The sequence below is a fragment of the Heloderma suspectum genome, chromosome 4 (assembly GCF_057233095.1).
Source record: "Heloderma suspectum isolate Gila_16-S chromosome 4, 16-S_ref, whole genome shotgun sequence".
NCBI lineage: Eukaryota > Metazoa > Chordata > Lepidosauria > Squamata > Helodermatidae > Heloderma > Heloderma suspectum.
Window position 1 is genome coordinate 157,657,524 of NC_139461.1, and position 13,253 is coordinate 157,670,776.

Sequence of the window (13,253 nt, forward strand, 5' to 3'; positions counted from 1 at the left end):
CTCTCTCCTTATCAGGACTGTTGTTTTGACTGTCATCACAGAGACAGATCGAGGTCCCCCCAAGGTGACTGGGACAGATGCTCTGAATGGTCTTACCCTCCACAAGGGTCTAACAATTTTGATGAATGGCGTGCTGTTTGTGATCAAGGATACTTTTTGGAGTGCTGCAGATATGCTGCTCCATGTTCTCCTCAATATCAACCTCTTCCCCAGCCTTCTGACAGGGTTGAGTTCCTAGTACCTCCGCCTGTGCCACCTCGTTCCGCTTCACTGCTGAGGAGCCAAATGGTCATCTAAACTGGCGCTCTTGGCCCTGACCTCAGTCCTACCACCAATTCCATCAACAGACTGGGCTCCACAAGCAACTTCGCACCATGACTCCACAGATGACTACCAATCGGATTCTTCGCCATATTCCTCTGTTCCACCTTCCCTTCCATCTCCAGATGATATAGTGGGCTCCCATGATGGGGCATCCCCCTCTGAAGATATTTTTTATTTCACTGAGCAGGTCAGCAGAATGGTGCATTCCTTGGGAGTCAACATACAGCACCTAGAGGAGCATATTCAGGACCTTGTTTTGATGCTGTCCACACCGACTCGTCGAAACCGGTAGCGGTGCCTTTTCTCCCGACTCTTGTACAGGCTGTCCACCAGTCTTGGAAGTCTCCTTCCTCCATGTCTCCAACATCCAGACACCTTGAATCCCTTTATAGGGTGCAGGAGAAGAACGCAACGTTCCTGTATTTACATCCACACCGCGATTCCATCATTGTGGAGTCGGCACAGGGTCGATCGCAGAAGTCTCATGCATCTCCTGTTGATAAAGAAGGGAGAAGATTGCTCAGTAATAATTGCTCAGGGTTATATGATAGAAGTTCACACGCTGTTTGCATCACACCACCAGCACAGGCCCTTCTTCTGGAGACGTCCACCTTGCTCCAAAAGGGAGCTATTCAGAGAGTCCTTCCATTCTATCAGGAAAACAGCTTCTTCTCCCAGTACTTCACCGTACCGAAACGGGATGGAGGCCTTCGCCCCATCATGGATTTAAGGAATTTGAACAAGTTTATCAAACCCAGAAGGATCAGAATGATCACTTTGGCTATGATCCTCTCTCTTCTTCAGAAGAATGTCTGGTTTGCTGCCGTGGACCTGAAGGATGCCTACTTCCACAAAGCAATTGCGGATGCCCACCGTCGATACCTGCACTTCGTCATTGGTACCGACGTGTTCCAGTTTCGGGTCCTGCCATTCAGCCTGGTGACCGCCCCGAGAGTTTTTACCAAATGCATGGTGGTCATGTGCGCGTACCTGAGGCTGCAAGGCATTGAAATTTATCCTTATCTCGATGACTGGCTCCTGGTCTCGGATTCAAGGAGGGATCTTTGCCGTGCCATCGGGATTGTTCTGAACCTTCTGGGTGCATTGGGTCTCTATGTTAACAGAGAAAAGTCAACTTTGGAGCCAGCTCAACTTCTCCAGTTTATAGGAGCTCTACTGGATTCCACAGTTGTATGAGCTCCCTCGCAGCCGACAAATGCAATTAATTGCTCTCGTGGAGACTGTCTTTACCTGTCGTTCGGTCACTGCCTGCTCCATTCAAGATCTCTTGGGCCACATGGCCGCTATGGTCTCTGTTGTCAGGTGGGCAAGACTTCAGATGCGACCACTACAAAATTGGTTACTCTGAAACTATGACTCCAGCCTAGATGCTCGATGCTATTGCCTTTCCATCCTGACTGAGGTGCTAACGTCCCTCCTCTGATGGATATAGCCTTACAACTTGGATCGGGGCATGCCTTTTGTCCAGCAGCCACCTACATTAATCTTGACAACGAATGCCTCGCTTTCCGGATGGGGAGCTCACTGCAGTCCATTGCGGACACAGGGTTTATGGTCTTCAAAAAAAAAAAAAAAAAGGAATATCACATAAATCTTTTGGAGTTCCTTGCAATGTGGAAAGCAATGCGTGCTTTTGAGCCTTACCTTCAAGGCAGACACGTTCAAATCTTGACAGACAATACGTCAGTCTTCTGGCACATCCAGAAGCAGGGCGGGATGCTTTTTTCATCACTCATTAACCTCACATTGAGCATTTTTCAATGGACAATTCAGCGGGGCATTGTCTTGAGTGCTCTTCATGTTGCCAGAAAGGACAATGTCTTAGCAGACACTCTAAGCCGACGGTACCAGTCTCCTCACGAGTGGCAGATGTCAGCTTCTATTCTACATCTCCTCTTCAGCATTGGGGCACTCCAACAACAGATCTGTTCGCCACTCCAGCGAATGCTGTATGCCCCCACTTCTGTATGAGAGTGGGGGTCAGTCGATCCTCCCTAGGCAATGCATTCCAAATTTGGTGGTGGGGAGAACTTTTTTACCTCTTCCCACCATTTCCGCTCCTCTCCAAGGTGCTGCAGAACATAGAGCATGACAGGATGGACTGCATTCTCATTGCTCCTTTGTGGCCGAGACAACCATGGTTTCCAACTTTACTCCGTCTCACGAGATGATTCTTCCACCTTAGGATCCGGACCTAATCGCTTGGGACTGAGGCAGGATTCACCACCTGGATCTCCACACATTGTGCCTCATAGCCTGGAGGATCCAGCACTGATCTCTCCTTCTTGGGTTCAGCCCAGAGTTCAGGCAATCCTTGATGCAGTGAGGAAGCCAGCTACTCATTGTTCCTACGCCGCGAAATGGTCCTCTTTCCAGTCCTTCGCCAGTCTTTATGCTTTTGATCCTCTTCACACCCCTTTGGAGAATGTTCTTTTTTTCTACATATTTTGTTTCAAAAAGGATTGAAACTCTCATCTTTACGAGTTTATCTGGCAGCTCTTTCTTGTTATAGAGGGCCAGTTCAAGGTTTTTCCCATTTTACTCACCCTACCACTCGCCAGTTCCTGTGAGTTCTGAAGAACTTGCCCCCCCCCCCCAGTTCAAACTTTGGTCCTTCAATGGAGTCTTTCAGTGGTCTTGCATGTTCTCCTTTCAAAGCCTTTTGAACCTCTGGCCACGACAGACCTTTGCCTGCTCTCATGGAAAGTTGCCTTTGTAGAGGCTATCACGTCCTCTAGACATGTTAGTGGACTTTGTGCCTTGAGGGTAGACTATCCATACATGATTTTTCATAAAGACAAAGTTGATCTTAGGCCGGATGTTGCCTTTCTCCCAAAAGTAGTCTCTGACTTCCACGTTAACCAGTCCATATCGCTACCGACCTTCTTCCCAGACCCCTCCTCTGACCTGGAGAGAAAGTTGCACACTCTCGGTGTCAGGAGGGCATTAGCTTTCTACAAATCCAGGATGGCATCGTTCTATACCACGCAATGCCTTTTCGTTTGTTACGGTGGTCATAAGTGGGGCTCTCCTGCCTCCTTCCAGTGACTTGCCTCCTGGATTGTGCAGACCATTGGATTGGCCTATGATTTGTTGGGGTTGGAACACCCTCATCCCCTTGGTGTGCACTCCACTTGCGCAGTGGCCATGTCTACAGCTCTCATCAGAGGTTACCATTGTTGGACTTGTACAGGGCAGTGACATGGTCAAAACCGTTGACTTTTGTGAAGCATTACAAACTCGACATTCAAGCATGTTCAGACTGTGCTTTTCGGCGAGCCGTCCTGTCATCAGTTTTGGCCTAAACCTCATTACTTTGAATGAGTTCAAATCTCCAGGGCCAGATGAACTGCATCCTAGAGTAATAAAGGAACTGGCAGAAGAACTCTCAGAACCGCTGTCTATTCTCTTTGAGAAATCATGGAGGACCGGGGAAGTGCCAGATGACTGGAGGAGGGCTAACGTTGTCCCTATCTTCAAAAAGGGTAAAAAGGAGGAACCTGGGAACTACAGACCAGTCAGTCTGACATCAATCCCTGGGAAAATTCTGGAGCAGATCATAAAGCAATCCATCTGGAAGCACCTTGACAACAATGCCGTGATTACTCGAAGCCAACATGGATTTGTCAAAAACAAGTCCTGCCAGACAAATCTGATCTCATTTTTTGATCAAGTCACCTCCCTTGTAGACCGTGGGAATGCTGTAGACATCATATACCTCGACTTCAGCAAAGCTTTCGACAAAGTGCCCCATGATATCCTGATGAGCAAACTTGCTCGAAGTGGGCTAGATGAAACAACGATCATGTGGATCCACAGTTGGCTACAGAATCGGACTCAAAGAGTGCTTATCAATGGGACCTTCTCAAGCTGGGGAGAGGTAACGAGCGGGGTACCGCAGGGCTCAGTCCTGGGCCCAGTGCTCTTCAACATTTTTATTAATGACTTGGAGGAGGAGGTGCAGGGAATGCTGATCAAATTTGCAGATGACACAAAATTGGGAGGGATAGCTAATACTTTGGAAGACAGAAACAAAATTCAAAGTGATCTTGATAGACTGGAGTGCTGGGCAGAAAACAACAGAATGGCATTTAATAGGGACAAATGCCAAGTTCTGCACCTAGGAAAAAGAAACCAAATGCACAGTTACAAGATGGGGGATACGTGGCTCAACCACACTACGAGCGAGAAGGATCTTGGAATTGTCGTCGATCACAAGCTGAATATGAGCCAACAATGTGATGTGGCTGCAAAAAAGGCAAATGCTATTTTGGGCTGCATTAATAGAAGCATCGCTTCCAAATCCCGGGAAGTACTAGTTCCCCTCTACTCAGCACTGGTTAGGCCTCATCTGGAGTACTGTGTCCAGTTCTGGGCACCACACTTTAAGAAGGATGCAGACAAGCTGGAGAGGGTTCAAAGGAGGGCAACAAAGATGATCAGGGGACTGGAAACAAAGCCCTATGAAGAGAGACTGAAAGAACTGGGCATGTTTAGCCTTGAGAAGAGAAGACTGAGGGGAGATATGATAGCACTCTTCAAGTACTTGAAAGGTTGTCACAGAGAAGAAGGCCAGGATCTCTTCTTGATCATCCCAGAGTGCAGGACACGGAATAATGGGCTCAAGTTACAGGAAGCCAGATTCCGGCTGAACATCAGGAAAAACTTCCTGAGTGTCAGAGCAATACGGCAATGGAACCAATTACCTGGGGAGGTGGTGGGCTCTCCCACACTGGAGGCCTTTAAGACGAGGCTGGACAGCCATTTGTCAGGGATGCTCTGACTTGGATTCCTGCATTGAGCAGGGGGTTGGACTCGATGGCCTTGTAGGCCCCTTCCAACCCTACTATTCTATGATTCTATTCTAAGACACCTACCCTCCTCCAGCAAGCGAGCTTGTTAATCTCTCATATGTGTGATGCACAGAGACCATGAAGAAGAAATGCAGGTTGCTTACCTATAACTAGTTCTTCAAGTGGTCATCTGTGCATTCACACAACCCTCCCACCATCCCCACTTCGGTGTCAGTGTCACATTCAATGTTGGTACCAAGGTGTGATTGATTTCCCTCGGATCTGAGGCCACATTAGGCAGTCTCAAGGAACTGAGGCAATGGGCGGGAACCCTCTGGGACATGCGCAGTGGACGGTGGGGGAAGGGTTCCTGCCAAAATGTTCCTCAGCTATGGAAGCTTCCTGACTGGACTCAGCACAGGTGCAGAGCCCATGTATGCGTGTAAATGCACAGATGAGCACTCGAAGAACTACAGATACAGGTAAGTAACCTGCATTTATCTCTCCTCCACTTAAAAACAACCCCCAAATTCCTGTTTTTATTAAAGCTTTCTGTTCATAGGAACATAGGAAGCTGCCCTATATTGAGTCAGACCCTGGGTCCATCTAGGCCACTACTGTTGATACTGACTGACAGCAGTGGTTCTCCAGGGTTTCAGGCAGGATTCATTCCTAGCTCTACCTGGAGATGCTGGGGATTGAACCCGGGACCTTCTGCATGCCAAGCTTGTGCTCTACCACTGAGCTACAGCCCTTCCTATTGCTGGATCATTTTATTTTTATTTTATTATTAAATTTATTAATCGCCCATCTGGCTGGTCACCCAGCCACTCTGGGCGATGTAGAACATACAATAAAAACAGTTTAAAAAAATAAAATTCTACAATAAAAACATTTTCTAAAATACCCTAACCCACCCCAAATGCCTGCCTGAACAACAGCGTTTTTAATGCACAACGGAAGCTCATTAAAGAGGGGGCATGACGGAGTTCCCTAGGGAGGGAGTTCCACAGAGTGGGGGCCACCACAGAAAAGGCCCTCTCCCTCGTCCCCACCAGTCTAGCTGTCCTGGCTGATGGGACAGAGAGAAGGCCATCCGTGGCTGATCTTGTTAAGCGGCCTGTCTGGTGCTGCTGGAGGCGCTCCTTAAGATAGGCTGGGCCGGAACCATATAGGGTTTTAAAGGTCAAAACCAACACCTTGAATTTGGCCCGGAAAACAACTGGTAACCAGTGCAACTCCTTCAGCACTGGAGTGATGTGATCTCGCCGGCGGCTGCCTTTAATCAGGCGAGCCGCCGCGTTCTGTACCAGCTGCAGTTTCCAAACCATCTTCAAGGGTAACCCCACGTAGAGCGCATTACAGTAGTCTAAACGAGAGGAGACCAGGGCATGTACTACCGATGGGAGCAGATGGTCGGGAAGGAAGGGGCGCAGCCGCCGTATCAGATGGAGTTGATACAGCGCTGTCCGGCTCACAGCTGACACCTGAGCCTCCATGGACAGCTGGGAGTCCAAAATGACCCCCAGGCTGCGGACCTGGTCTTTCAAGGGTAGCCGTACCCCATTCAACACCAGGTCAGCATCCCCCAGCCTCCTCTTGTCTCCCACCAAAAGTACCTTGGTCTTGTCAGGGTTCAGCTTCAGCCTATTCCTCCCCATCCAGCCACTCACCGTCTCCAGACATTTGGACAGGGATTCTACGGCCAACCTTGGTGAAGATTTAAACGAGAGGTAGAGCTGCGTGTCATCCGCATATTGATGACACCCTACCCCAAACCTCCTGATGATAGCCCCCAGCGGCTTCACACAGATGTTAAATAGCATCGGGGAGAGGACGGAACCCTGTGGCACCCCACAAGTGAGTGGCCATGGGTCCGAAACCTCCTCTCCCAGTGCTGCCCTCTGGTACCTGCCGGAGAGGAAGGACTGGAACCACCGCAATATGGTGTCCCCAGTGCCCAACCCCTCCAGGCTGTCCAGGAGGATACCGTGGTCAACGGTATCGAAAGCCGCTGAGAGGTTGAGGAGAACAAGGAAGGAGCATTCACCCCTATCCAGAGCCCTCCTCATATCATCTACCAAGGCGACCAAGGCCGTTTCTGTCCCATGCCCAGGCCTGAAGCCGACTGAAATGGGTCTAGATAATCAGTTTCTTCCAAGTGTGCCTTCAACTGCATCGCCACCACCCGCTCAATCACTTTGCCCAAAAATGGCAGATTTGAGACTGGGCGAAAGTTGTTCAAAACTTGAGGATCCAAGGAGGGCTTCTTTAAGAGCCATCTTATCACTGCCTCCTTGAGGGCTGATGGCATCACTCCTTCCTCAAGGGAGGCGTTTACCACCGCCTTGATCCCCTCACCCAGTCTCTCTCTGCAGCTCATAATGAGCCAAGATGGGCAAGGATCAAGTAAGCAGGTGGCCGGCCGTACCGATGAAAGCACCTTGTCCTCTTCATCAGGAGGAAGAAGCTGGAACCGATCCCACAAAACCGGTTTGCCACAGGCTGCCTCTTGCTCACTAACTGTATCCACAGCATGCAGAGTAACACACCTAATCTGATCAATTTTATCTGCAAAGTGCCTTGCCAAGGCCTCACAGGAGGCCTTAGAATGCTCCAGTGGTTCCGGAGCCACAGGACCGACCAGGCCCTGGACCACTTGGAACAGCCTCCTGGGACAGCACTCTGCAGACGCAATGGAGGCAGCATAATATTCCTTTTTTGCTGCCTTCACCGCCATGTGATAGGCTGAAGATACAGTTCTAGCCCGTGTCTGATCGTCTTTGGAGCGAGACTTCCGCCACCGGCGCTCTAGCCTTCTCACCTCCTGTTTCAGAGTTCGTAACCGCGGATTGAACCATGGTGCAGTCCGAGCCCTGTTCAGGGAGAGAGGGCGTTTCGGAGCCACCTGATCTAATGCCCCAGTGATTGCGGCATTCCAGCCACCCACCAGGATCTCGACTGAGTGGCCGTTGGCATGCCCCAGAGAATCCCCAAGCGCGTTCAGGAATCCATTTGGATCCATAAGATGCCTGGGGCGGACCATTTTAATGGGTCCTCCACTCCATCATGGCTACTGACAAACAAAACAGCTCCAGATTTGTTTCTTTGCAACCATGTGAACGCACTTTTCTCAGAGACTTGAGTGAGAAGAAAAACAAACCCTGTTGTCTGTGTGTATAAAGTCGAATACAGTTCAGAACTTCTCTTGCCCAACCAAAGAGAATTCTCTTTAAGAATTCCCCAAGATATGCTCTGAGTGGAATAAAGAAGAGAAAGAAAGAACAGGATAGGGGAGGGGAGGGAAGAAGAAAAGAAGAATGGTGATTGGAAATGTGAGTGGGGGTGGGGTGGGGGTGTAGAGAATTCCCTAAGCCAAGTGGCTCCTTTCGGAGAGGTAGTACTTCAGAGGAATTTAGGAGGCTGTGGAGGGTTTGTAAGGACTGCACATACTTAAATGAGCTTTATGAGGTGAGGTGGCTGAGGGCTTTTTCTAGCTTTTTTAAAACCGTAGAACCTATTTAAAAGCCCCAGCAGTTGCTTGATCATGATGCCACATAGTCCTAACCTTCTTTTTGGAATAATTTGAGGCCTACAGCTATGTAGGAGAAATTGAAGTGGAGGGGGAGAAAGAAGTTTGTGGAGGCTGATTGGATCCTTTGCTGTACTGAAGCTACTAAACTTCTGCAGAATCCAAAGGTTCCAGTTTGGGGCAGTAAAATCAGATGCTGTGTGAAATACCAGTATTTCATATGGAGCTCTTTGTTCCCTTCCTTATCCCTCTTCAAAATTTCATTGCAAGGAAGCTCCCAACAATGGGCATGTAAGAGCAGATAAGTAAGGGGAGAGAGAAAAAACAATGAGCAGACTGTGGAAGGAAATGTGGCAGTCTCCCCTCTAGTTTAAAAGGCTGGTGCATTCACACTAGAGTCCCTATTGGTCTGCCAAGGGAGCAAGTCCTAAGGTCTCCTAGTAACAGCAAGGCTACTGCACTGATAGGGAAGAAGCAAGCTTTCATTAAGTAGGGCTGTGCACTGCTTCAGATCCAGATCTGAATTCCAGACTGAAGCAGGGTGATTCAGAACAAATCAGTCCAGATCCGAAGTGAGTCTGGATGGGTCTGAAGCAGGTTGGATCAGTCCGAATTACTTCAAATCGCTTTGGATGATTCTGAAGCCCAGACAGCCTGTCTGGGAAATGTAACAATTTCTTTAAGATTAGGGAGGGGGAGAGGAGGAGTTGGGATGCGGGAGCTGAGCTTTGGCAAGTGACATCTAACTGCCAATAGGGCTGAACTTTTAACCCATCAGTCTCCAATCACAGTGGAGTGACTGAGAGTGGAGTGCAATTACTACTCTATAAGGAAAGGCTTCAGTGTTTGGGCTATTTAATTTAGAAGAAAAGCAAATAAAGGGGGAGGTTTATAAAATTATATCGAGTAGTGAAAGTGAAGCAGTGCAATAAATAAGCTGAGTTCAGTGTGACTTTTTCCCAGGTAATGTGTATTGCAGCCAAAGAGATGTTTAACTTTTTTCTTCCCTTAATGAGGAGCCTCAAGTCATCCAGTGAATATGAAGCTGAATAGTGGCATATTCAGGACAGACAAAAGGAAAGTAGTATTTGCACTTCAAAAAAACCTACACCAGAGATTAGGGATAGTGACCTCCTAATGGTCACCTTAAACACCTTCTGATTAGGATTTCCAATCCCCTGTGTGACTTGGCAGTTTTTACCTTTTGTTCTAGTCTTTGAGAAAAGGACACTTTATGCATGGCTAGCAAAAAAAAGCCACTAGATGTAACTGAACTTTGGAAGGTTCAGTCAGCTCCATATGGGCTGCCATGTTCCCAAATTCCATGAACCTGTGTGGAAGCACAAAAAAAATATAGCTCTTTGCTTTAACAGATTTTCTTAAAAAAGCTAATTTTACCTGTGGCTAGCACAAAAGCCATAGGGCCTAACTATATGAAATTTGGCAGGTTCAGTCATCTCTATAGGGGCTGTGAGCTCCTCAAATTCCATGCACTTATGTGGAAGCACAAAAAAGTATAGCGCTTTGCTTTGACAGATTTTCTTGAAAAAAGCTAATTTTACCTGAGACTAGCATTGGACATAACTGTCTGAAATTTGGCAGGTTCAATCAGCTCAGTGGGAGCTACCAGGTCTCCAAATGTCATGTATTTATCATACAAACTAACAACGTTGTGGCCGTTTCTGTTTTCCAGTGCAAGTCAATGGAAAAATGTAAAAAATGACAACTAGGACAGTTCGAAAGATCCAGGGCACAGCTCAGAAGATCCAGGGCCCATAGCCAGGTGTGCCTTCCTCTAATAATGCCTCTGCCTGTGATATAATGGGTATGCTGCTGCTCACACTAGTAATGCGAGGAGGGAAAGTTGAACGTGCCCCACATGCATGAAAGCACACCAGGGGTCAGCTATACACGGCCATTGCCACCCTTCCTCCAAACTGTGTAGCCCTCTTTGGGCACAATTGTGCCAGGCGTGTCCCGGTGCGACAGGCAGCAGTGTACGATCTGACCACATCTGCTAGGCATCTGGCAGGCCTTCCCGCTGAGCAGGAGCAAGCCACAGTCTACACTGTGGCAGGTTAGTTTGCTGAATGTCATGCAGGAGCAAGGAGAAGGCCGTAGGCAATCAAGGCCTGTGGGAGAGAGACTGCACCACAAGGCTGCTGCTGCAGTGAAGTGAGCAAAATGTATCGGGAAGAAGAGGGAGGCCACTGCAGATGCCGCACCTGCGTAGCAGCCTCCTGCCTCCAGCGAAGCCCAAGGGCACGATCCATTCATGGCCATGATCCTTGGTGGAGGTCTCTGGGCGGGTGCAGCGGCATAGCCCCATCCCTTCTCCTCCCTGCCCTCCCCTGCTCACAGCTTATAGATTTTGTTTGTTTGTTTTGAACATTTTAAATCATTCTTTTCTTCCAAACGGAACTCAGGGTGGATCACGATAAATAAAACCACTAGCATTAAAATACATAAAATTAGAGCCTAGAATGTTTTTTTTAATACATAGAACCAGAGGCAGAGAATAGCAGATGACTGCCGACAGCTGATGATGCCAGTCAGCGTCCATCAGCTCCGAATGTCAGGCAGAACCCAGAATCCAGTCTTCCTCACAGCCCAGTGTGCCTGGCAGGTTTCTCTCAGGAGGGAGGACACAGCCATCACGTGACCGTGGACTGCAGCCTGGTGGTGCCACTCGGCCCTCTTCCTCAGCTCAGATTGGCTTGAGGGCTGAGGACAGTTATGCTTTTTGCCACAGTGCTGGTGAGAACAAGCCTGCGGTCATAGATATAAATTATCTGCCAATCCAGTGTAACAGGGCCACGGTGGTTGCAACAGGAGGGACATAATTTTCCTCCTGTTTATTATTTGTGATAGGATTGCCATAGAAATATGGGACTTCACAGGTATATGTGTAATGGTTGTGTAGAGGTGAGAATTTGGATGTCAGGGTGGACACTGAGCCCATAGAATCCCAGAGTAGTTCTGATTCGGAGGAAGAGCAGTCGCTCCTGGGAGAGGAGTGCGCCCCTTTTTCCCAGGACCTGCAGCTGACAGAGATTCCTCCCACCAACATTCCTAGATTAGAAAGCAGTCCAGGGAGTGACCCAGCACTGATAGCAGACTGGTTGGATGCACGGCGCAGACGCAGAGAGCGGCGCCAAATGGAGAGCGCGGAAAGGAGGCGTAGCGCCCGGTTGGCGCTCAAAGAACGGTTGCGCCCAGAGGATCCAAGGGAAAAGGGGAGGGATTCTCCCTAGTCCTTATATTCAGGGGTCTGCCAGTAATTGCCTTTCAAACGGGGACCAACTGTTCCAACTTAGGGCATAGGGATGCTGCTGCTCAGATCTAGTTGCTACCTGTAGAGTTGTAAGTTGTAAAAGAAGAATAAAGCTTTGAAAAGAATCCCTTTGTCTGCGTCTGGACTTGGCTACTGGATTAGGAGCCCATGACATTGGCATCTGCAGCTACTTGTGTTTTTTCTACCACACAGTAGAAAAATCTGCCTTCTATGCAACTATTAAATGCAGCAGATCAATCTTAAATTTGGCACCTTTAATAGGTGAGGGCTACACTCCTATACCCATCTACTTTGGACTAAGCCCCATTACACTTAAAGGGCTTATTTCTGGAGGGGGGGGGGAAACATGCATAGGGTTGCACTGTTAGATGCAAACCTGAGGTAGTTGTCAAGGCCATCAAGGGGCTTTGTACACAGAGAGATATTTTAACAGTATGGGTCATGTTTTCAATTATAGTTCCCTATCATGTGTTATAATTATAGCTCTCTGTTTCCAGAAGCAGCTCCTGTTGTAGTTGTTCCTTCTGCTCTGGTACCCAAGTTTATGAAATCATGTCATTTTTTTCCATCAGACTAAGATGCAAAGATACGCTTTTCATTAGGCATCTGACCCGTTTCATGCAGTCACACTGAAGTGAATGAATCAAACATTTGCTTTTGCTGTGTCATTCTCACTACTACAGTGTTACACCTGTGTCTCATCATGCATTCATCGGCTGCTCATTTTCAGCAGCCATGTGCAGCAGTTGTAGCTCTGGCTGGAGTAAAGTGCCTCTATTCTCCGTTTTAGATACATGCACTCTGTGTAGCTGGTTTGTTCAATTTTCCCATTTCCAATAGGTGGGTCAGTAAACCATTCATTTGATTTAGCAGGCAACGAAAGCTTTGGCCAAAGTGCTTATTGAAGGAATCAGTAAGTTAATCAATGAGAGCTTTAAAAGATGATGCCATAATAAGTTTAAAGAAGGATAAAGCAGTTAATCATTAAGCCAGCAAATCCTTAATTCCTTGCACACATCTGCACTCTGAATTTGTGTATCATAGCAGCAGTTCTGTACCTTTAGCATTAAAGCCTATTCTTAGTTACATGGGTCAAACTCCTACTGGATTCAAAGGGAGTTTCCCTTTGTTTCCCTACCTAAGCAACAGAAGAGCAGAGTTTATCCTGTTTGTGCTTATTGCTTTTAAGCTCATGCCATGCCTGTATTTCACTCTGGCATAAAGAGAGTGCTCCAAGCTGAAAAAGAACGGCTGAGCTGCTTTTTAAATCCACAGGCTGAAATGTTGT

General features: G+C 48.0%; 1 protein-coding gene across 6 annotated transcripts in view; it reads left to right on the top strand.

Annotated features, from left to right (window-relative positions):
* The window catches only part of LOC146347555 (protocadherin alpha-C2-like), a 202,114-nt gene that overhangs the window by 113,822 nt on the left and 75,039 nt on the right, over positions 1-13,253 (top strand). Inside the window, exon 4 of one of the 6 annotated variants that reach the window (XM_084850920.1) lies at positions 10,364-10,453. The exons of the other annotated variants lie outside the window; for them this stretch is intronic. Within the exon in view, the coding sequence (XP_084707046.1) occupies positions 10,364-10,386 (23 nt within the window). The 3' untranslated portion in view covers positions 10,387-10,453. Of the gene's footprint in view, positions 1-10,363; positions 10,454-13,253 lie in introns of those variants that run through there. 6 annotated transcript variants of the gene reach the window in all.